We start from the raw sequence: 26,117 nt of genomic DNA, 5'->3' as shown, positions 1-26,117 counted from the left end.
GAACGCCACGGTTCTATTTATTTAAATTGCTTCTGACCTAGAAGGTCCCCAGGTTGGAGAACCACTTGTTCTCTCCCTGTTACTTCCGCGCCTTCTTTCTACCCGTCATTCTTCGCTGCCTTTTATCTGAAGTTTCCTTCCACGCTTTCCGCTTTTCTGTATTTCGTTTAATTATCCGTACTTTCTCTCAACCTCTCCCGCGTTTGCCTGCCGCCCGTGGTACTTATTTTTTTTAACCCACGCCTCTGCCATCAGTTGTGATGTCAAACAATTCCGATTTTATTCGCGAATGTTGTGTTGAAATGGTTGTGTCGTGTGTTTTAATTATTATAATTATGGTTCAGGCATTGCCGTTCTGTATGTGCCCCGAGACAATATATCCCTACGTTTTTATTCCTGGTTATATGAAAATAATGAATATTTATTGATCGTTGCTCATTGAAAGGTATTCGTTTGAGGAAATTAGGTATTTTCACAAGAGCTGCGGGTTCGGATAGCCATTTTAGGCCAAGGTTTGTTCTGAATGTATCTCGAACTGTTGTTGGTGACTGAAGAGAACAACGTTTTCAGATGTATTTTATCATAATGTTATGTTTTCTTGGTTATTCATGCTGAAAACGCAGCAGCAGAGCGAATCACGAATGATAGGCATTGGTTACAGCATATTTTAATGAATTGTATTAATTAACATTTAGCAAAAGCGACTGTGGGAAACTACCATCGCGGTTGGTTGGAATTGAACCCATGCCCTTTGAATCTTAGACTAGTTGTATCCCAACCGTCGCCTTTATATTAAAAATAAATAGGTAATAAATATATCTCTGGATACAATACGAACTAAATCATCCGAAGACGGGAGCAGAGCCAAATCCAAGAATAATTTATATTTCAAATATAATACCTCTTGCGGTGGGCGGTGTCCAACAGAATTTTCGTGTAATGAACCAACATTTGTCACAGACGTTTGATTGATCGTGTTAAAATGTATTGACGGCTGCCAGATTTGGAGAACCTACGAAGGTTCCCATGCTAATGTTGTGGCTGTTGTGTCCATGCAGAACAAAACGTTCATTTACATTAGTAAGCGAAGCGATAAATGACAATAATGGAGTGCAATGTTTGGTCCCGCAGTTCACATTTACTGTAACAAACGGCTCATTTGTTTGTTTTTTTATAGTAGACCATACTGGAAATGCAGTTTGTGAATGTTGTTTCATGAAGTGACTTGATGGAGACATTTGTACTGTTTTATACACAGTATATTCACCTCCCCCCCCCCCGGCCACACACACACACACACACAAGCAAACCGACGCTGATTAATGTGTTTTAATTTGTTTTATTACGATTACGCATACCAACCAGTCAGTAAATACATAGAAACAGTGCGTGCATTTCTGTAGCATGATTTTATTTATGCATGGAAACGTGATTATTGCATTGTCTTTTTTTTCCTATGTTCAACTTTGCATCTGTCAGTATTTTCGGCTTGCGTCACAGTTTGCGACGATTTGAACTTGGAATGTTAACCGAAGTGCAGCATCCCGAAAGAGTCATCTTCATACATACTGCCTTGAGAACCTGCAATCTCACTCGGTAAATGACGTAAATGGAGAAGGAGAAGCAGTGACTCGGATTTCGTACTCGTTTTGTGGTACTGTATTGGCTTTAGGAAAGTACACGCTGTTTTTGATGAAAATTGGAACCGTAATTTGGCCTCACGGGCTTGAACGCTGTGAAATAGTAATTTGTTTTGAATAAATTACTTCGCCCTCGTGTGAGTGTAATTCCATTAATGGGCAACATTAAATAGGACGAGTTTTAAGGGATGCACCCTATTGTGTGTTGATCGTTTGGTTAGCCGAACCATCAGATAGGACGTTCATCAGTTCCGACACCTGCAAACACATGCATAATAAAACCAAATGGACGAATAGGCCTTCTTGTGCGTTGGAGTTTAGTTTCTGCTTACCTAAATATTGCACATTTTTCTGTGTACTTTAACAGCATGTCCTACGTGTCTTATTTATTTTTGTGTTTGGTATTGAGTGAATGAAAGTGCAGGAGGATGGAGAAAATTGCACTATTAGGAACTTTATAATTTGTCATTCGTCAGGAAATATTTACACAAAAGATGATCCCTGCGAGACTTGTAGCACGCAGTGAGAAATGAATACAAATTTAGTAAGAAAATTTGTTAGAAACTGTCTGTGCTGCATGGTTACCGATCATGTTTCTTACTCGGGAGGTCTCAGTTCGACTATCGCAGCCGAGAATTCTCTGGATTTTCCTCGTTCAGTCAAAACTTGGGAACTGCCTTAAAATAAGTCATTGCTGTTTCCTCTCACAATTTTAAAATGTCCTGTAGTTGGCAGTTAAAATGTAAGATAATTCAGAAAACGCTATTAAATAAATTAAGTCGAGAATAAAGTTTGTTTGATTAAGGGTGAACATGGAAAGAACAAAAACCACTATTAGCAGTAGAGAAAGCTCATTTCCGTTTCCACTAAATTATGTATGTGCAGTGTTTGCTATATGTATCACGTATTTTTAACATTCATTACTTATGAATTTTACCTACATCTTATTATTGGGTTTCGTTTGATTATTAGAATAAACAATGATTATTTTTATAAACACTTAAACAACTCTTTTTTCTAATGATCATTGTGGTTTTTTTGGAGGTAGGAATTACATTTTTAACTGATATTTGGGTGAACTTCGTGGTTTGAAGGGTTAAGATTACACGAATCTGTAACACTTTATTTAAATGCGGCAGGGGATATATTTATTGTTGTATTTTATGGGGTTGGGAACATTTCGAATATTTTCCACACTGTAGGAGAGAAGGTCAAAATGTCACATCCGTTGAAATGGTAGACTTGACGCAGAACATTTGTCAGGGACACATACAGTTGTAAAATATGCGTGTTACTGGAAGCATTGACCAGCATACAGCAAGATCTCTGTTTATTAAGTCTGTCAGGACTGTCACAACGGAATTGGGCTCAGCATACGGCTTATATGCTATACATTATTGCAATAGAACTCAGATTTTGACGAGCTAACCTAATGAATTCACTCATAAATCATTTCGTGTCTTGCTTTATTTATATAATAAAAGTAGATAGTGTATCAGATTGGTCTGAAACCATGGAAAGAAATCCATCTCTGTGCGAAAGCTGAATACGTTTTTGGTGACCTGAAATAGATATTGTCGTACAGGTTCATACATGGTTGCAGAACTGGCGTTACGCTGACAGCGAACTAAGCTGCTCTATTTGATCTGCCGTGTATGAAGGGTGGTCTTTGCAAAGATTACAATATTCATATGTTATTTTACACAAATGTTTTGTTATATTTTTGTTACGTGTTAAGTGTATGTTCACAAACAGTGCGTATTTGATATTATTTCACATCGTGTTTGTAGCGCGAACCGGCAGCTTATGAAAGAGCACTAGTGAAATTGTTTACTCTGTAAAATGCTTATATATATTTTTTTTTTAAAAATATGATGTTTGTGTTAATTTACAAGTCTTTTGTTTGGAAGCCAGTAACGTTAAAAAGACTACATGACCAGAATTTTTTCGTTAAATGTTCACAATAACGAAATGTTTTTTTTAAGAAATGTATATACGTCATTGACATATTTTTATTGGTTCTTGAACTATTCTTGAGAATAATGGTGACTTTCGATTTGAGCTCTATGTAATGTGATACGGTTGGATCGATGCGAATCGGGAAATGTTCGCATATTATATTGTCTCACAGGTGTTGTGTTGTTAATGAAATTGCCCGCTTATGGGCATACTAATCGCAAATCAAAGTGTTCTGGACTAGAACTGCAGAGACTTTGCGCGTTGGACAGTCAAATTCCGCACATGTGAGAGATGTGATAGAAGAATGGTGACTGTAAAATGAGGAAGTTAAGGGATGGCATTGCCACAGAATTAACTGAAACTCTGAAGTATAATCATCCAGACAGCCTATGCTCAAACGTAGGCTGTTTACCTACGCACAACAACACAGCAAAAGTAGAAAATTCGGACATACTCTTCTTCCTGGTACGGGTTTCGAACCTGTGCTCCAAGTGTTCGAGCTATTTTTGATATTACTCTCCTTAAAGTGTTCGGTTTGTGTGGTTGTTTTTCAAATTTTTGCCAACAGAACACCTCTGTAACTCCTTACCAGCAGCTATGACCCCCAGAGTCCGAGTTGAATGTTAATCACTCCAAGTTCTATTCAGACAGCCTGAAGACCGGCTAGGCTAGTCCCTCCGGTGTGTCGGGATGTTATCTTAAAATGGTTCACGTCCCCTCCAGTTAGTATAGCTATCCTGCTATTCGACGCTGTGTAGTACCAGTTGAAAGGAGTTCGTTGAATTACCCAGTAATCAATCAAACAAGTATCAAATCAGGTTCGTGGCATGGAGATCAACATATCGACGCCTAAGTTGGTCATGCAGGAAAACGCGCGATCAATAAGCGCAGACTGAGGGTCTCGGTGGTAATGCATCCGTCGCCCGTAGTGTGACAGACGGAACTACACCCTAGAAACATCGCATTGCATTTAGGCAGCGTGGTCGGTAGCCTCGTGCGAAGTGCCCCCACCCTCGGGGACCGTTTCACGACTGATGCAGCCCTTCGGTACCCAATCGCCACTCATTCCTGTTCAGATGTCTACTCCACATTGCTGTATACTCTTACATGCCAACTTCTTATTGGTCTTTTTGTTTATTTCTTCCATAGGTACACATATAGTTATTATTTTTGGCAACATTTCATATGGACGTGACATCTGCAATATCTGGCTTATTCTTTACTTATTTATCTTGTCTGTAACTGTGGTCTATCCGGGATATACCAGCCGATCTGCTCAGAAAATCCTTTTCAGTAACCAGTATTTTATCCGTCTCCTTCAGTTTTAACTTGTTTCGACACGCATTAATATCCTCGGTCGATGTTTGATTTAGGCCTATACATCGTTTTTTGATGTTATATGTTAATTCTGCCGTACAAATTAAATTCAAGGCTTTTATTGCTTTACGGGCCTTCAAAAATGACCCCGCTGTTGGAGCAATCTGTATATTTGATGCTATGGGTGTATTACCAGTGGCCCGCCTGATACACCAAATTATTTTTAAAATTACTAAAAATTTAAAAATAAGACGAAAAAACTTGAAAGCTGGCTAACTGATGTAGAATCGAGAGTCAGCGGATGTTTCTTCACATTAGAGCGGCTGTGCGCCTACGCTGAAGGGTACTTCTTTCTGTTTGTAGGTTAAGTGAATTCTCGGCTCAGACAGACAGACAGACCTTCGTGACACTGCCACTGTAGAAATGTGTGAATCTACTGTGAGGCGTATTATTCCGTAGTTTTGTGGGCGCGCTAATACTGGTTATTCCTTAATCAAGATTTTCTGATGAGAGTTGAGATTCTCACGGCGGTCGAGTTGTCGAGTTCAGTCCCGAAAGCGGAGGCGATATATTTCTCCGAAACCTACTAGCTTATACTGCATTAAAGCCCGGAATACCAACATTTTCAAGATTTTTCTGACATTATTTTGTCATTATTGGTACGTTGCAGGATAAATTAGTTTCGTTTGCGTTTGTTATATCGTGAATCTACGTAAACTCGTAATTGTTGCACAGAACTACGACATCGATGTTGGTGGAAAACATTATCAGGAATATTGAACGTTCACACTCTTTAAAAAATCTTAAAACTTTGCATACCTTGTAGTGTATTAGAATATAAAATAAGTAAACAAACAACTATTAACACTATAAAAAGACACTATTGCCATACGCGTTTCAACCTCAAGAGGTCATTATCAGTGGCATTTGGGAAATTAATTCATTTAATCAAAAGGTTTAAACTGGATTTAGAAATAAATAAGGTGTTTCATAAAAGTTATTTCAAACGATACTGCACTAGATGTTGTTATTCACAGAGTAGAACTATGCACTTGGCTATTGATCCGATGGTTCTAGTGCAGTATCGTTTGAAATAACTTTTGTGAAACACCTTATTTATTTCTAAATCCAGTTTAAACCTTTTGATTAAATGAATTAATTTCCCAGATGCCACTGATGATGACATCTTGAGGTTGAAACGCGTATGACAATAGTGTCTTGTTATAGTGTTAATAGTTGTTTGTTTACTTATTTTATATTCTTTAAAAAATGTTTAGAATATTAAATGTTGAACTGCATTTCTTATTTTAATGACACATTCTCACTGTGCCATTAGTAGGCATTTTTCTCTTTGCCTCCACGTACACACCAGCCCTAGTACTCTGCCACCCTGCTATCTAGTGTGTACCGTTGACCCTTTTGTCGTGGGTAAAGTAACCGGAGCTTGAAGCTCACAGCTTACCTCCATCTAATGCTGTTCTAAATAATGCGTCTTGTTGTAATCTTCATCTCCGTATCCGTCTTCATGTTTGATCCCAGGCACAATATTACCTTTGCTGTTCATAGACTTGCATTTTTCTTGAAATTCCTAATGTGGTCGTATTTCGGAGAGGGTTCTTTACTTTCCGGTTTTAATTGTATAGTCTGCTACTGAATTGGACTACGGTGTGGCTACCACTTGTTTGCCTTTGCTACAATTCTGGAATAAGCAGAATGAGAGTAATGTGTTTTGCTCGAAAGCGACAAGTGATTTTGTTACGTGTAGGAGACGTCACGCCTTGCCACCGTTGTCTTTTATGGCGCTAACGGCAGTATCATCGTGTTTTACATCTTATAGTGAAGGTGGTAAAAGATTTGTCCTGTTACTGGTGGCCCGGTACGAATCAGCTGACTTTCTGATTCTGCTAACAGCTTGTAAATGATGCGTGCTCTGATAATTATCTTGTACTAGTCTCACATGTTTGTTTTCTGTTTAAAATGTCGTGTCATCAATTGTTTCAGCCGCTTATAACACTATTATAAATGTGTGTATCATTTTCACAAAGTGTTTTATGTGAATCTTATACTTATTAACAGTTTCAGCTAGAATTGTGCTTGTGACCACTGGCGGATTACTGCCTGGTAAAACGCGTAGTTGTGTGAACGTCCTGTATCATGTTCTTTTTGACAGGTTTAAAATGTTTACGTTACTCTAAACAAAATATTGAATTACCGTGTGCTGTTCAGTTCAGGAAGTACTTTGTTGAGAGTGCCCCTGTACTGAAAGCATTGATTTTGCTTCCTTTCCCTCTGACCTATGGACATGTTTAATTATTTTTAATTTTACAAATTACGTTGAAAAATAAATATGCTTCTGCTGTGCATAATTTAACTCTTTGTGGGGAAATTGATTCGAACATTTTTACGAGTGAATAGTCCATAATGATAAGTGATGCGCCGGTACACGTTTTAATATATTTAGTGTTCTGTGCACACGGTTTCTTTTATTTATTCTGATTTTCCGTAACATCGTAACTGAAGCTTTCACGAAGGCAAGCAGAACATTAGACCTTTGTTTTAAAGAGGTGACCACGAAGTAGCAGGAAATTTTATTTATGTATGAGATCGTCCCATGTCTTCGGTGCATATGCAGTGCACAATTTATTTGGTTGTATCGACTTTTTCGGTTCAGGCTTGTGTCGCTTCTATCCAGGGTTGATACTCATTTCGTATGTTATTTCGACAGTGTGCTTCTCTACTGCATCGTATAAATGGAGTAGTCGTGTTATACGTCTGCTTGTCACAGTGCTGTTAGTAGTAAAATATTAAAATCGTCCAGGTTCAAGTTATCACAGCGGCGAAGTTACCGACTTGTAGACTTGTAGGTAGATACCAGCTTTTCCGAGGAACTTGCTGTCTATTATTTTCAGCGCTTCAGGTGTGCAATTTAAGCATCCTTGAAAATTACGGTAAACATATGACATGTACTGTAGTTTTTATATGCCGTTGTGCGTATAGCCTGTAAATTGAATCTTGCCAGCAAGTGTTTCGTGTTGGTTTACCACCTCTTATGGTATAACTTAACATTCTTTTCTGTGTAGGATTTGAGGTTTTCGCGGCGTTGAGTCTGAAGGTGGCTGTCCTCTTGATTTGCTGCTCCTTCAGGGCTATGATGATGGTGGCATCAGGACCTCTGAAACGTCGGTAAACTTCTACCAGATTACACGGCGCAAGAACCCAGATGACAGCCATCTTCATGTCTTTCTGTGTTTTACGAACGTGATATTTAGGTTTGAACAAAGAGATTAAAGCAATATACAGTCTGCCAAAATAAGATTTTAATTAAGTGTCAGATAATGTACTTGTTCTGATATTATTAAGAATGGTTGATTTATTGATTTCTTTTTTAACAGCGCTTTTCGTCTGAATGATAAGATGTGAGGATGTATTTGTTTAGAAATTTTACAAACTGTTCGTTCATGCTTGGGTTATTTTTCATCAAATTATAGTCGAGCGGTGAACGCAAGGGCTGTATTATTTTTCTTATTATGAAGAGTGTCTGATTCCCTCGTGGGTTTTCTTTACGATGCCGAATGTACAATGATTTCGTAATGTGAATTGGAAAGAATGCGAAAGGAAACTTTTATGGTAGTACTGCAGTGACGTTCAGTGGTCAGTGATGATAATAACAAAGACTTAAATGTATTTACTGCAACAAAGAACAAAAACTCGCAAAGGCAAGTTGATATATAAAATTGAAGACAGAATGCCGGATTATATGAATTTTTATTTACCGTCAGTAAGGTAGTTGTTTCTTTTAATCTTATAGACGTTTAACTGACACATGAACGAACTTCTAAGTACAGGCTATTCATGAAGTACACGGCACTGCTTTAGGGACATATCTTATGCACAAAAAGAAAGTGTAAGCAAACTTCTGTCCTTGGACGGTTCGTGTTTGAGTTAATGGGCCTTTTTATTTTGGAAGGAGGCGGTTAAGGGTAAAGTGTGAAACCTTCCACAGGAAAGTGTTTACCTTCAAATAGCTCCCTCCTTGTGCTGCAGCTTACTGTTCTGATAAAAGGTTACAAGAATGCGTAAAGTGTCGTCGCGCTGCGCCCCGCATTAATAATTGTTGCACCCGCTCAAAAATTCCAAGCGTGTTCACGAAGTATCTCGGATCGGTATTCAACCCTTTGTTATGGTTTCGCTGCATTATTGACTGCAGTAGAATACATTATACTTTTAAGATTACCCGAAAAATAAAAATCCAGCGGCTTTAAGGCAGGTGATCTTGCGGTTGTATAGTTCGGAAATTGTGTCAGAGGACCCATGTCTACATTAGACATTTTTCGCTTTGCATTCGTGCAAAGAACCTGACCCTATAGTGATGCTGTGTTTCAAAAACAGCCCGTGTATCTTTGAAAGGCCTTCAAAGGACATTACAGCGTCGAAAGATTGCTTAATTCATGTGATATTTTACCAAAGTTTCCTCCTACACCTTCTCCAAAGCATCACGACTTTGAGAAGGCAAATTGTCAGTCGATTGTTTGTGTAGTAGCATCGTAATCGAACTGAGTGGTCACTAAGTTATTCTTGAAAGGCTTTGTTTTGTAAGCAAATGAGGGAAGTGCTTAAATGTGTTCTCCGGTGGTTTGCTTACCATATTTTGTGAAGGTTTGAATGTTTTCCCTTTTTCTTTCTCCTGTAATGCTGAAGTGACTTACAGCAACAATTTACATTGCACTTCGCATTTGTCGCCCCGTTCTTCGAAAAAGTAACACCCAGTGTTTAACAGAGGAATGTTTTTGTAACTTATATAGAAGGCAATTTGGACTATATTTCATACGTTATAGAGACTTTGACCTTTGACGTTAAATAAAGAAATAGCTTTCATTGCTGCGTTGGAATTGAGTGTGTGTTCATTTACGAGGCTTCGCCGTGTACTGTACGAATTGGCTTTATTGGAACGCAAACACGGAACACCATTTCGTCACTACATATTAAGCTTTACCATAGTTTTGTAATTCGTGGTAATGTCATGATGGTGTTCTTCTGAGTCTGCAACTTTAGGTATCGACCTCTGAAGCGACCAGACATCACTGGAGAGCAGTTTTATCACTTGTTTGCCTAATGGAAGGGAACAAAAGTTCACTCAAGAGTATTCGCCCGTCGCCTATTCTCATGTAATCAGTATCGTGACTGCTGGCTAGCCTTTGGTGCAGCACCAGTCTCGTAGTATTTAAATCACGTTTACTGATCTGTTGCCTTGACTTCGCCGCCTTTCTTGTACCCATCATCCCTCCCTTTATTTCAGCCTCAAACATTGGCGCTATATCATCGGAGATTTCCCTTGGCGACTCGAAACCTTAATGCTGTTTGTGAGATGCGTTGCCATGTACGCCTCGACATGTTCTAGAGCTCGCTGACATACCTTTACCGATTAGCTTTGGCAAGGATTCGTGTCAGATGTAGTCAGCAGATATTTCTTTTTTGTCTTAAAGTTTTCGCGGTCTGTGGTGTGACTGTGTAACTTCGGCTTGCGGGGATTGGCCACTTCAGATGCTGATAATTATTCAGTGTTTCGGCAGACGTTGTAGTTGCCATCTTTAGAGTGAATGTTTAGAGGATGGCCGTTGTTCGATGTCTTATATAGGACACGCAGGCTTGCTGGAATCCCAGCCTCTACACATGGCGTCAGCAGTGTTTGGCGAAACGTTGGATTGCTGTCAGTATTCAACGTGGCGTACCCTGAAAGCCGAAGTTACACATATTATTGTAGTGCGAGTAAGTATAATTACCCAGAGTTTGTATCTATTCAGGAAACAGTTGTCGCTCGGGTTAATCCTAACAGGCCATATTTTATAGCCACAAGTTCGTGATTCATTTAATGAAAGCACGACAAATTAATATTGTTAAAAAATTTAGCCTATTAGTCTCTATAAACTGTGGTAAGGGTCGAACCTATGTAGTAACAAGAGTAACACATCAAAATTATATTCAGGAGCATGTTAGACAGCGTTGAGAATGGAATATTTTGTCGTCTGGTCTGCTTTGCAAACTCGTAAAATAATTTTACACGTTGTTTTATGTGGGCGTGAATATTGACTCTTCGCCATAATCTGATAGTATAGATTGTGTTTTGAGAACGGCGACGATGTCTGCTACGAGAGAGTTTCAGGACGATGATGGAAAATGTTCCGGAATGTGAACCTTAATAGTGCTTATTTTTTAGGATAATCATATTAATGACGATTAAATTAAACGAACAGGTTTGGACTTTTGTACTATTTGGAGTTCACTTTATTCACGCCATTTCATAAAAAAACAATGTAGAAGGTGTTTTGTTTAATTTAGCCCAGTTTTATTCAATTATATAGACACCCCACAGTAACTAATGTTGGAATAGACTTTCTCGCTACTGCACTTAGAACACTACATACCAAAGAACAGAAACTCTTAAAGGGTTTTTGTATTGAAAATCTAGAGATGACGCGCTGGTATATCGAAAATTAATCTGCTTTGCTACCCAAGGACAGGTAGAGTTTAGATTCTGAAGATCAAATATTTGTATTAGAATCTGATCCGAATGCAATTTATAGTGTACGTAATCTGTTGAAGTGCCGCTTAATGTTTTAATTTTTAAGATAATTGTAAGTGAAGGATGTCAGTTACTTAATTTGTAACTGTACAATTAATTTGTTGTATTGTCGTCTGTATGCCATGTAAACCAGCAACGTAATGCAGTGCAATATATATGTGTGGTAATATAACGTGGCTATTTATTTTATTTTTTCCAAGTCAATAATATTTTTTCGCTATGCATTCGGTCTGTTGCTGTACATTGTACAAAGTGTTGGGAAAATTGTTTTTTATTTTTTCTAAATATCTACTTTAGGCATTCTTCTGCAGCTTGACGTCAATACTAAATACATCTAGTGGTCTGCGAGTTGAATCACACGATCGGGTTGGCGGGCGGACAGGAGGCAGGCAGGCAGACGTGGTCATCATCACTTATGCTTTCATTTCGTGCGCATTGTGCATGTAGTGCATCGAAGTGGGCAAGCTTGCATTCCGCCCCAAATAAAAACTTCCTTTTCACTTCCCCAAACCTGACAGGTCAGATCCAATTTCTTATTTTAACAGGGTTGCTGGTTTTCTAGCATTTCATTCTACTCAGTCCACGAACTGCGGTTTGCCAACACCTGGAATTTGCTGTTCCAAGATCACCCAAACGAATGCATGATTATTTATTTGTACAATCGTTTAATAAAATCGATGTGGAAAACGAACAGATCGGCTATAATGTTCACAGTAGGTTTGAATGTTTGAGGACTCGAGTTACTGTAGAAATACAGCCATCATACTCTGACGTTGCTGAATCCAGTGTTATGGAACATGGCTTTAACAATAATAACACTTCTTACATTTTCGGTATCTTACATCATCTGAAATGCAGCTCTGGCATTCTCATCGCGTCCATGAATTTGCGTTATTCTATCACAGAAGTGTGTGAAAATGTTCTTGTATTATGCCGTATGCAACCATTATTATAGCAGTGGAGATTCATATTTAAGTGTAAACGTCCGTTGTAGTTGGATGTTGGTGGCTGTGTTTGGCGTAACCGCGCCGATGTATGAACATGTATTTCTATGCATTACAAATTTTAGTTTGTCTAAACTGATGATGGTGCAATACCTCGCGGGGATGTTTGATATCCCAGGATACGGGGTATCGAGGGAACCTATATCCTGATTTATTGGCGTGTGAACCAATAGAAATGCAAGGCTTTATCACGGCCGTATTCCGAGTAATATATGGGCGAGAATTCCGTACTTAAAAGCGTGTTGATCCGGGAACATCACAGAAAACCTAAAACCGCGTACATGATACGTAATAAATTAAAGCCAGTTTAATTACAAGTTTCCGAAAAATAATCACACAGCAGATAGACACTCCTTTATAACTTATTCGCCCTGCTTTTCCGTGCATTTCGGTCCACAAGTTTCCTATCACTTTCCGGATAAAATACTTTAGGTATGTTCTTAAGCTTTCCTCACCAACATGAATGTAGCAGATATGTTAAATTCGTCTCAGTATTACGTATTATTAGAAGACACGAAAGCAAATATATGTTTGTATGTGAATGAAAGTTTACAATGTTTTTTCGCCATATTTTTCAGTGCTGCCAATATTATTTTAAGGCGAACTATAACTCTCTTTAATTTCTTACTTTCCCTTGAGATTTTTACTTACGTCTTTGTTGATTTTCTTTCAGGTAAGCCGTTGCGCCTTCAGGACGTTAATGAGCTACAGTGTAAGTCTCGAATAGTGCAAGAACGCGCATGATGACGCCAAATGTTTCTCAAGGTAACTAATTTTATCGCTTCCCTGTATCATACCTTTATTAAAAGGCGTGAGTATTGTGAACTCTTTGGACGCATTGTTACCAAATAGCGTATTTAAGTTGACTGTTTTCCGTTTGTTGAAGAAAAGAAAATAATTAGTCATTACTGTGACAGCAGACGTTTTAGTCTGAACAAGATTACCACCAAAGAGTAAGTTCCACCGAACTTTATCATTTCTCAAAAATCCATATTAATAGCAACTTTCGGTCTTCTTCTCGGTCTTCCAAGTGGGCATTTACCACCATTATGCTATGATTAGTGCTTAACGAAGTTCAATCGAAGGCTTCTTTAATTTGTATGGCATGGGTTGATGTACTTTGTTTATCACTTCTCTCAGTGGCGACATAAGCGTTCATGTAGCATGCATTTCCGACGGGAGAAATGCTCAGATAGTTTTTGTAAGTAAACGTAAGGGTAGGAGACATTTTGAGAGGCCAGTCATGGATTTGAGGACAATATTGAAAATATTCCCATGCGAGGATTAGAATCAATTAGCTCATATTAGGAACTAGTGACAGTATAGTACCAAGTTACAAGATAATGAACCTTCGGTAGCATGAAAGGCGGATAATTTATTGCTCATTTCAGCGAATATCAGATTCTTAGGAGGGATTTTGCTCCAGGTAATTACATGTAATTAGTGTACTTTGGCCTGACATCCTCGACTTCTGCGTTGAAGTAGTTATTCGGTTTCCTGGCCAAGAAATTGCCTCCACGAATACCAAAAGTATGTCGTCAGACGCTTCGCTGATTGTCCCATTTGATGTCTTAGAATTGGAAAAAGCTACATTCTATTATTGTCGGACAGAAAAATCAGTCATTGCCACTCTGTTGAGAAACGAATTAGCCAACGTGGTACCGAATTACACTTGTGTACTTTGTAAGAGAGCAGGAAACTACCTCTCGTCATATACTGTTCTCCCCGCATTGTGGGGTTGGGATGTGAGTTTGATTGTATCCAATTTCCCGAGTCCATTTGCTGTTTCTTCAGCTTTTCCCCTTGGTTCCTGCTGGCAGGCAGAATAAAGCAGGCCCCAGACACTTCTAGCCCCCACAATATATTCGCGCCTTGGGTCCCCTTAGGGAATCTTCTGCCTTAGCGTATGTTCTCAGCATATCGCAGCTACAAATACATGTATCGAAAAATCATCTACATAGCCACGCAAAGACATGCAGAGCTTGCACATCAAGACACTCTATCGGAACGAGCACTGAATCAAAGCTTCCGATGTTCGATTGCAACGATCTCTATATGTTGGTCTGAAATACGTGCAGTCAATGTCGAGGGTTGCAAGTCAAGGTCTTTCAGTATTGATTTTTTCGTGAAGCAATGTTCTGTTCGCGAGTGAATGATTGCTAGTGCAATTCGCTTGGAACTATAGGATTTTGGAAGGACCGTAGTAATAGACGCTTGTGCTCAGGAAAGGCAGTTATTAAGAAACATTAACACCATTAATGTCCTGCATTACTTCGGAGTCTACTGTGGGGGCATCGGAAAGTGAGAGTGAGTGTAGGATGTCTGTTGAGTGACATACGCAAAATGTAGTCTAGTAGACCTTTGGAAGAAGAGTTTGATGTTAATGTGTGTGTATGATTCCTCAAGTCGTGTCATCAGACGCCGGTGTAATAACTGTCGACATGCAGTGTGTGCCGAGAGAAGACGTATGTTTGTAAAAGTAACGCTTAAATCACATCCAGACTCACTTGATCTACGGCAGCTAAGCGTTTGTAAAGTTAATGAATACATATTTGAAGATTTCTGTCTTCTGTGTTGTTGCGCTGTGTAGTCTGGTAGATGATGACGGAGGCAGTATGACCTCTGAAACGTTGGTGAACATCGACCAGACTCCACAGCGCAACAATCCAGAAGACAGAAATCTTCATTCTCATCGCTGTGAAAACCCCAAATCATACAAAATAGATATTTATTGAAAAATTCGATGATGAAGAATGCGATCGTTGAAGTTTCTGCATGAAGTGCAAAATAAAAGAATATCAAATATTTTAATAATTACCTGTGTGCCGACAACATATATAAATGAACAATTAAAGACTGCATACCAATCAACATGTTTACGTGAAGTTTGATAGGTACACTTAACGAAGTAAACAGGTAACCAGTGTAAAATCCTTAACATAGATTAAAACTAGGTAAAATGTTTTGTTTTAAAATCAGATAAAACGGTTATTAAATTGTCGGCGCTTCGTGGTGAGTCCAGTGTCTTTCAGTGTATCGTTGAATCAGCAAGAATCGAATAGTATCTGTTGAAAAAACTTATGACATTTCAGTGAAGTCTTTTCGGACGATTAGCCGCGTCAGCTCAGGTCGTGGCAGATGAGGAAACGTTTTTTGAGACCATCTGACTTGGCTAATTGCTCGAGAAGACTTCACTGAATGTAGTCCCCGGGAAAGCTGTATTTATTATGGCTTTTGTTATGTGTAGCTAAATATAAATAACAGCTATACAGTTGTGTTTCATTAATGAATATACATTCCTTCAGCTCTTTCTTGTTTGTTCTAGCACTTTGTGATCATTTTCTCTCTATCTCTCTTCTTTTATTTGTTGTCATACTTGTTTCCTTTTCATGCCTCGCTTACCAACAGCAGTCTATAGAATGTTAGGTGCCGATATTTCAACTTCAAAATTTTAAAACTCATTTCCTAAATCCCGTCCTCCATTTCTTTGCTGGTGGGTAATCGAAACACGTATAAGAACATAAAATATGCGACGGAAAAATTTATTTCCTTTTCGATGCTTATTACTAGCTTCAGTCACTAAAACAATCTTGTACATTTGCAGGATGGAACAGATTCATGATCCTCGCGAATTTGAATGTACATTAGCTGTTTATTTTAAGCGCAAGAAGCTTATAAATTAATTTTAGTGTGTACAAATAAGTGAGCAATATTGTCGTTCCTCGAGAGTCTCATCATTTCTCTAGACTTGTTTCATCCGTCTTTTGTGCGGATTGCTGCACTCGGTCATAAAGGAGAGACATGTGAAGTCAAAGGCATCGTGAAAAACCAAGTTTCACAGAGAATCGGGGACAGAGCAATATTCTGCTGAATCTCTTGGGACCACATTCACCCAATAGTAACTTTATTATCAGTCTAAGTTATATCTTATTCAGAACGAATCTGTATCGCAGAATTACGTTCGACTAGCATTCAGAACTCTTTTTTTTATCTAGTCACCAAACTGATTTTGCAACAGTCTTAATTTCAGGCAAAGTGATTAAAATAAAACTAAATCCATTTGCACAACTATTCTTGTTTATTTTTATAAATTATTTATTCCACTACATTTTAGAGTTTATTAACTGATTTTTAGTAATAGTTTCGAAGTGTTTTATCCGTGTACATATTTACGATACACAATTCAGTTTTCTCCGTGAAAAGATTACACCACTTGAAGATGACCATGTTGTAGACTGAAACACGTAATCGAGTGTATAAATGGAAAAGAAATTGGTTATGTAAATGGGTCCTAGTTATTAGTTCGATATTGCGGCAGTTGTATTTAGTCTCCTTAGTCTAGAGGCTATAATAAATCGAACACAGCTGTTTCTACATGATTAAACGATGTCCCATATTAAATGTGATAAAGGAAGTAAAGAAATATATTTGTTTGTTTAAATCTTGTCAGTCTAATCACAATAAAATTCCTATTAAATATTAAAATATTACTATAATTAACATTTAAATATTTAAAATATATTAAATGATGTTCTCATCGAAATGTTCGATTTACATTAGATCATCACTTTTTACACGACATGTTTCAGTTCTAAAAGAACCATCTTCAGGTGTATAAAATTATATAAACTTAAATATAATTTCTTAAATGCAACTTTTAGTCAGATGTTTATCAGATTTCAAATGATGTTTTCTTCCAGATTTTATTGTATTTTTAATATCGTATTCGAAGTTGTTCTGTATATGTAGGTCGTGCTTAACAACTTCATTTCTGGATGATACAAAAACAACAACAAAACGTTCACCCACACAAAATCATGTTAAGCACGACCTACATATACAGAACAACTTCGAATACGATATTAAAAATACAATAAAATCTGGAAGAAAACATCATTTGAAATCTGATAAACATCTGACTAAAAGTTGCATTTAAGAAATTATATTTAAGTTTATATAATTTTATACACCTGAAGATGGTTCTTTTAGAACTGAAACATGTCGTGTAAAAAGTGATGATCTAATGTAAATCGAACATTTCGATGAGAACATCATTTAATATATTTTAAATATTTAAATGTTAATTATAGTAATATTTTAATATTTAATAGGAATTTTATTGTGATTAGACTGACAAGATTTAAACAAATATGTATTTACCACAATATGACGCAACTTTATCATCTCAGAAGTAAAGAAAGTTAAATGAAAAAGAACAACAACGCTGTGGCGATAAACGAGGTAATGTTGTGCCTGTGTTTAACACCTACCTCAGGAAGATGAATAGGGTGTAGTACCAGAAGTCCATGCAATTTTAAACTCAGCATTAGATAAGTGTGCTTACCTTCACGCTGCTCCATCAATTTTCTCCTGTTCTTATTCAGTGCCTAAGTCCCAGCAACGGTTTGGGCTGTCTCTTCTGCCGATAATGAAGCCCGTATCCGGTCACTCTGCTTACCGTAATCATTGGAAGGATTCCTTGTACTATTGGACATAGACGACTTAATTTATTTTGTTAGATATCAGGTTCTTACGACGGAGAATATGTAGGTGGCTGTTTTCTGGGTTACGCCCTGTAGTCTAGTAGAAATTCAGCCCACTTAGACGTGTTTATGACCCTTATTATGAAGGCAGCAAGCACTTCTGAAACGTCGGTAAGCTTCTACCAGACTACACGGTACAACAACCCATAAGATGCCATCATCTTATTTATGATTTTTAATACTATCAATCTGTTGAGCCGTACGTCTCCCATGTGATCTTTTTCATTCGTGTTTTCTGAGTAAAACTTTCCATGAAGTTCTCGTCTGCCCCATTTTCTCCTGCTCAGTGCCCTCTCATCAAACATGGACTTCGTGCTCTTTAAAATAAGTCATTGTGCGAAATTATTTCATGACAGCCCAGTGTTACTTTAGTGCTGCTAAGGGTAAGTTAGAAACAGTGCATTGCAACTCTGAAACCGCATTTTGTCATTTAGTAGAATATTCTTCCTCAAGAGAGAGAACTTAATGCAAGCGAGCACGAAGGAACTTAATGGAGTCGCAAGTCGTGCTAACCGAACAGACAGCAGACGTCTTACTTACGACTGGTAAGTTGCTTCATCGTGCGAGAAAAAAGGCGCAAACGTGAATTCCGTATTGCTTGCGCCGGCTCTATTCTCCGGAGATTACTCCAACACTTTGTTGAAAATTTGTGTATGGGACAACCGTTTGTTAATGTCGACAAATAAAATACTCTTAGCGTTTGCAGTAAAAGACGGTTTAGACTGAAGTAGAGTATTCCCCAAGGGGTTCAGTTATGAAGTTGCTAAACTCAGTATTGTTTTTCAGACGTGGTTCAATACCGAATTCTACGTAGTTGTCTGGCCGTGTTTATGAACATGGAGTTGATTTTCAATCTTGCGGTTCTAATCCAGTCACAGTAACCTTTGGCCTGTGAGTTTGAGTTGTAGGTACGTAATGAAAAGTCCCATTGTTGTGTCCTGTTATTTTATTTATTGAGAGTTTAATTAAAGACTATATAGCGACGAGTGATGATTGTGAATAATGAATTGTAAAGGATTCATCATCGTGGTCGTTACCTAGTTTAAGGCAATATCCTGGCATGCACCTCGAGGGACCGAGGAAGCCGACAAGGAACTTTGAGGATAGCCGGTCTCCGGGCTGAGATTTGAGCCCGGGACCTCTAGAATACGAAATAGGGATACTCATCACTCGGCCACGACGTTCGGTAAAATTGTGTATCACCCAAAAATATTATTTCCCTGATCATATGAAAGGGGTGAGATTGGCAGGAATTGGGTTGATGAGTTTATGAGAATTCCAGACGAAATTTGTCACACATTCCTAAGAGAAGAGGCCACTTGGAGACCTAATCGTATGTGGGCATAATATTAAAATGAGCCTTGAAATAGTATGTAGACTGTATTAAGTTCGCTCAGGATTTGATCCAGCATTGGGTCGTCGTGAACACGGCAATGAAACTTGAATCACATGAGGCCTGGCAATTAATGCGCAGAAATAAATTTCATTCCATTTGAAGATTTCTGTCTTCTGGGTTATTGCGCTGTGTAGTCTGGTCGATGTTAACCAACGTTTCAGAGGTCATACTGCCTCCGTCATCAGGGCGATGAATCGCCCTGATGACGGAGGCAGTATGACCTCTGAAACGTTGGTTAACATCGACCAGACTACACAGCGCAATAACCCAGAAGACAGAAATCTTCATATTCACCGCTGTGAGAACCTCAAGTCTTTCATTCCATTTCTCTTTCTTGGTTTAGAAAAGTCTGTCGGAGTTGAAACAAGTGGTGTAATACCGTCAATAGATGACGGTGGAGACCCGTTATGTAACTTGGAAATGCATGCATTACGTGATTCATAAATGTGTTAGCGACCATAAAAACTCATTAAAAGTTATATGAGTTTCAAAAGTATATTTTCCACGAACAATACAGGTACTATTTGCTTATATTTTACTGTGCTCTTCGATACGTGCCTCTTATTTCGATTTGGTGAATGGTTAAGAAGACCAATTAAAATATTTCCTTATTTTATAAGGCATTTACAATTCTTATTCTGGAAATTTAAGCCATACAATTACAGCGGGACCGATTGTAACCTATGTTTAAAGCTTCAGATCATATGTAAGACTTGAGGTTCTCACAGCGGTGAGTATGAAGATTTCCGTCTTCTGGGTTGTTGCGCTGTGTAGTCTGGTTGATGTTAACCAACGTTTCAGAGGTCATACTGCCTGATACCCTGATGACGGAGGCAGTATGACCTCTGAAACGTTGGTTATCACAACCAGACTACACAGCGCAACAACCCAGAAGACGGAAATCTTCTTAAGATCATACATAACCTATGTGTTAGCGTTGGCACTTAAAACTCGGATTACCCGATGTAATCTGTGTTCTGCAGATCATGCCACTGACTGACGCATATAGGTAAAGCTGAAGTCCCAACCCAACTCCGATGTCCCACCGGACGCACTTCCCAAGGCCCCCCCCCCATCTCTTTCTTTCCTTTCTCTAAAGCTCTCACACTCGCCCACGCGCTCGTATTGGTCCATTCCCATTGGCTCGGGGCAGGCTACTCCATTCACAGTCCGGCTCCTATAAACCTAGCCCCACACACCCTATTGGCATATTCATCCGACTACATCAGAGCACTGACTGAGAGATTTGACTCGAGGTTAGCTGGTGTGGGGAACCCCTTAGTTCGGCAACTCGGGAGGCACTCGTGCCGAACGAGGGCTGCCAGAGGTCGCCCAAGGGCAACCGAGGGCGACCGATGTTCAGCAGGCCAGCCGAGGCCGTCCCCAAAAGACGGCCAAGTCGGCACAACGAGTGGTTAGACTACTCGGCTACCCTGACTGAGGTTTTCCGTGCTTTTCTTCAGTTGTAAGGCGAATGCCAGGGTATAACTTAATAGGGGCACGGCCCGCCACCCCCCCCCCCCCCGATCATGGAGGCCATCAGCTGAAGTGATCTTCCCCCCATGCCGCAGAGGCCTTCAGCCGAAACGGCCCCTCCCTCTCTGGGTTCAAACCCCAGAGATCCAACCAACCAAATTCCTTTGGACAACTTGCCTGACGGGATAACCTCCCATCAGCAGCAACGGATCCCAGTTGTAATGGTCGAGGCTCTCGCCACGACGAAACCCCGTTAGCGTTAGCATAATTTCCGTTTTTTCTAGTTAAGACCGTGTACAATTTCCAGCAATACGCCTTGTGCGCAGGTATGGTGTCACCTAGGTAGGGACGATGCTTGCGCTTGCGCAGGACTCCGCCCTCAGTTAGCTTTTTGGTTGGTTGGTTGGCTATTGGCATATTCATCGCCCTGATGACGGAGGCAGTATTACCTCTGAAACGTTGGTTAACATCGACCAGACTACACAGCGCAACAACCCAGAAGACAGAAATCCTCATCGCCCTTATGACGGAGGCAGTATGACCTCTGAAACACTGGTAAACATCGACCAGACTACACAGCGAAACAACCCAGAAGACAGAAATCTTCATACCCATCGCCCTGATGACGGAGGCAGTATGACCTCTGAAACGTTGGTTAACATCGACCATACTACACAGCGCAACAACCCAGAAGACAGAAATCTTCATACTCACCGCTGTGAAAACCTCAGATCTTACAAAGCTAAAGTCATTATCGAAGTCTCATATGGTTGCCTCAAACTAGGTGGAATTGAGTAATTAGCTCCACACTCCGGAAGTCTTAGTTTTAATTGGATAAATCCAGTGGCTGGATGGATCCCAGAGCAAATCTGGACGTGGTGACGAAAGCAAAGAAATCCCCTGCCGGGAACCGAAACTCTGTCGTCTGACCCGATTCCCGTTTGCTGACTGCGTTTTGCGGTGCATTGAGTTGTGCAAATGTAAGGGAGGAAATGGCGAAAGGTACGGGCTGTAGGGAATAATTTGTTCCAGTACATGTGTAGGGATGGATTTCCCATCATATTTGGGTAGAACCGGGACAGGGGAGAACGAGCTATTCCCGGGCTGTGGTCAGATCGGCAGTAGCTCGGTTTGTCGGGTCGGTCTCCCCACTTTTTGTTTTATCTGAAGACGAAGGGAAGACCCGTCCTTCCGAACGTAGGTTTTAAGATTTTAAAGCCAGGCGATGGATGTAGCCCGAATGAAAAGAGTAATAATATAGCATCGTCGCCAAAGACATTCAGAGAAGGCGGGCGGATCAAGTAGTCTACCTCATGTCTCGGCTCTAATTAATAGATTGACTTCACTGTGTCATTTCACTTCTTCCTGAGAAAGCATGTTGCAACGTAAATAATGATATAATTAAGTTATTTTCTTGTGTTGTGGATGTACTTGATGGAATAACAGTGATCTAATGACCGGTTTCATTAGATTTCCTAACGCTCCTTGCCATCTTATTCTAGTAATTGATTGTACGTATCCTCTGTAAGTTGTGAAACTTTGTGTATGAGTTACAGACACTCATTTACATTTTGTGGACTAAAGCCGAGCCCAAAACGTAATTAACGAACTTAAAGCTACGGTTACATTGCTTTATATGTACTCTATGGTATTTTAGTGGGACGATGATGTGTTCTACACAGGCGTTATCGTTCAAGCACATTAGAATAAAAATAAAATCCTGTTATAGAATAGCTCTGCTTCAGTAATTTATATTATTTGCCGTAAGAAAGATGCGCTTCTAGAACTGAACTCTGTAGTGCATGAGGAATGGCAATAACGTTGCGAACTTCTTTTAAGCTTTTCTGGTCGCCTAACGTTACAAGGAATGTGCAGATATATCTTATTTTTCGTTTGTTTAAATGTGTTAACAAGAATTTGCTTTGAACATCAGCGGTGTTGATAAACGTAAGTTACATTTCAAATCGGATGTGTGCAAGTCAGAAGATGGCCTGTCTGTCTTCTGGGTTGTTGCGTCGTGTAATCTGGTAGAAATTAATCGACATTTCAGAGGTGATTACTGCTTCCGTCATCAGGGCGATGAGTAATTATATTTTTATTTATATTTTGTAGCGTAGCCAGAAAGCCGCGTTTTATGTGAATGTCACTCGTATATGTAAGCCCCCATGGAAGCGTAGCTCCGCTACTGTCTTGTCGAAGGAACCGAAAAGTCAAGTCGAAGCATCTTTATGAATGAATAATGTTTATTTTTACTGTCTAACATCAATGTACGATTCTGTTGAAAGATTTACAAAGAGAACGTCCACTATTCTACGTGCGAAGCTCGTCTACGTGCATAGATAGCATTTAAAAATTCATTTCCTATTTCCCAAAAACACGGTATCTCCGCAGCATATATCATTCTGGTAATTAGGCCTGTGTTAAAAAGTAGTGGGTTTTTTTATGAGAATGAAATGAAACTCATAAATACGCAAACTCCATGGAACTAAGTACTCCGTGTGCTGGTAGTTTGCTGAGCTTTCTTTTACAGAGTTCGAAGTTTCACTAACTAACTAGATGGCTTACCGAACCCGAAGGTTCATCACCGAATTAACCAAAGCCCTCCACCGGACCCTGTCCTTGGTCAACAAAACCCAGTCTCCTTCAACTCCTATCTCCCATAGATCCCGCCTGGCATTCGCCTCCCATCTACGTCTAGGTCTCCCCAGTGGTCTCACACCTCTTGTCCCATCCATGCGCGCTACATGCCCCGCCCATCTCATTCTTCTCGACTTAATCACCCTGACAATATTGGGGGAGGTGTATAAATTTTTAAGTTCGTCATTATGCTGTTTTCCCTATGCCCCATCCTCTTCTCTCCTAGGCCCAAATATCCTCATCAACACCCTAATCTCAAACACCTGCAATCTGTGTTCCTCTCTTAGAGTGAGAGACCATGTTTCATACCCATACAAAACAAGAGGCAAATTTATTGTTTTGTATACTTTAATTTTCAGGTTCTTAGAAATCAGAAGGAAAGACAAAATATTTTGAACTGAGAAGTAGCAGGCCTTTCCGGAATTTAGCTTCTGTGATTCTGTTTCAAATATTCTTCTCAGCTCCCCATCAATCTGATGTTTTCCTTTTGGGTGAATGACTAAGTTTTGCAAAAACTTTAGCAACAGCAAATGTAACGTTTACTTTTTTTAACTGTGGGAATTGACACGGTTATGAACTGGTTGGCAACAGGCATTCTCCGCTTTTGATCTTCACTTAAATTCTTAATTTGGATTTGAAGCTGTCGTTTCGAAATTCACCAAATCACGAGGGATTTAGCTGTTTGCTGTATGTTTTTAATATTGGTACTGATATTGGAATTATTTGCCGTTACTACGTCGCAGGAAATTATCATTAGTGACTGACATCTTCAAATGGACGACTTTTTCGACAGTCCTTTTAGCAGTAATATGAAACCTGCTTATTTTGTGCTGCGGAAACAAATTTTATCTCGTAGGATTTGAGGTTCTCACGACTGTGGATACGAAGATAGCGGTCTTCTGTGTTGTAGCACCGTGTAGTCTGGTAGTTTACCGATGATTTAGGGGTCCTTGCTGCCACCATCGTCAGGGCGATGAGTAAGCATCTCGCGTGGAATCGATTTGAGATCAGTGTTTTCAGTACAGTACAGTGCTGTGTGTAGCCTGTATCTTCCCTGCGCAGTGATTGTCGGTCCGTAAGTTCTCTTTGTAGTTAGTCATTGTGGAAATGTCACCTCGGACAGAATAATTAATCTTACGTCCAATGACGTCGTTTCTTATTTCCTCTCAGTTTTTGTTCCTCCCGTTTTACATTTATTATCCTCCATTGCTTTATTCCACGCAGTCGGGCAATTACACGTTTTCATCTCGACGATGTCGTATTCTTTAACTTTATTTTCGCTCTTCCTTACATCTAATTACTTTCCCTCCACTTAGCTTGAAGGCTGCTTAAGTCCTCACACCGCCCAGAATTCTCAATTTGCCTTTACCTCTTTCTTATCTCAACGGTAATGGCGTTGATAAAGCTGTTTAATCTCCAATAAAACGTTTCCACATCTCGGAGTTCTTTGGATTCTAATTTTATGATTTTCATTCTGGCGTGTAATGAATAAGATTGTCCACACAAACATTTATAGTGGCATACTATACTACATGTTTCGGCCTTGTTCGATCATCATCTGGTGCATATATCAAATAGGAAATCACGTTTTGCTGTGCATGATGTACATGTTGTGTGTGCGTGTGTCAAATCGGAGTTTCTTTGAGGTTGTGGCTTATTAATTGCCTGATATACTGAATTACATTTTTAAACATCAGTTATGGTTAAAATTAAACAATGTTAAAACGTTAAAATTAGGTTAGAAGTTGTACTACGTTGAATAACTGGTCTGTATTTTGAAGTGTGACCAGATTCTTTGTAATAGGTAAATATGTATGAAGCAGGCTGGAGGCTGCGATGATACTTGTTGCAGTTTCGTTTTGTTCTGGTGTTGAGAATGAGTTGGGTGCATCCTGATAATGTGTGTGGCAAGTCTTGTATTTCATAAGAGATTTCGGAGTTACTCAAGACTGGTGATGTAAGGTTTGTTTGTACGTGGATGGCGGATCTCATTTCTGTACCGTGATGTAATGTTTCCGTATTGAATTTCACCTGCGTATGTATCCAAAGAAATTATTCAGATACTTTTTTTTTTTGTCAAGTTGGCTCGAGTTCGGTAGCAGAGCTTCACAGATTTCTATCCACAGTTTCTCTTTAGTTTTGTCACTGTACTCCGATATGGCCGAACTGCATCTTCTCCTATTCCGTTACACCAAGGTCAGGCAAAGAATGGTCACCGTGCGGCTGCTTCACTGCTCGTGCGCGCACACAGGTAGGAGTCTTCGTGTTCTATTGCCACTGCCAGCCGCTGTGCGGCCACCACACCGCATCGACAATGGTGAAAAACCGCAGCGGTAAACCTACCGCCCGTGCGGTCGTTTCCTACTGAAACAGTGCGTTCCATCAATGCAGCAGAAAAACCGCTGCGACCCAAACCGCTCGTGCGCTCAGGGTCCAACGCTGCACTCAAATGGTAAATGTGATGAACACCCCACCCCAAGCATTACGGCTGGGCGGAATGTTGGCATATGAGATTGAATGTCGAATTGTGGGAATCTCCTGAAGGCAAATGAGTCCCTTCGAGTT

General features: G+C 39.6%; 1 protein-coding gene across 6 annotated transcripts in view; it reads left to right on the top strand.

Moving 5' to 3' along the window:
* Liprin-alpha (PTPRF interacting protein alpha) overlaps window positions 1-26,117 on the top strand; it is a 234,072-nt gene that overhangs the window by 83,007 nt on the left and 124,948 nt on the right. The window contains exon 1 of one of the 6 annotated variants that reach the window (XM_022080786.2): window positions 13,239-13,265. The exons of the other annotated variants lie outside the window; for them this stretch is intronic. Within the exon in view, the coding sequence (XP_021936478.1) occupies window positions 13,254-13,265 (12 nt within the window). The 5' untranslated portion in view covers window positions 13,239-13,253. Of the gene's footprint in view, window positions 1-13,238; window positions 13,266-26,117 lie in introns of those variants that run through there. 6 annotated transcript variants of the gene reach the window in all.

The sequence above is a fragment of the Zootermopsis nevadensis genome, unplaced genomic scaffold (genome assembly GCF_977971745.1).
Source record: "Zootermopsis nevadensis isolate Lab colony 2312 unplaced genomic scaffold, Znev_1.0 Znev_ptg000061l, whole genome shotgun sequence".
In the NCBI taxonomy this organism is placed as follows: Eukaryota; Metazoa; Arthropoda; class Insecta; order Blattodea; family Termopsidae; genus Zootermopsis; species Zootermopsis nevadensis.
Note: the sequence above shows the minus strand (reverse complement) of the source record. Positions and strands in the feature narration are given on the sequence as shown.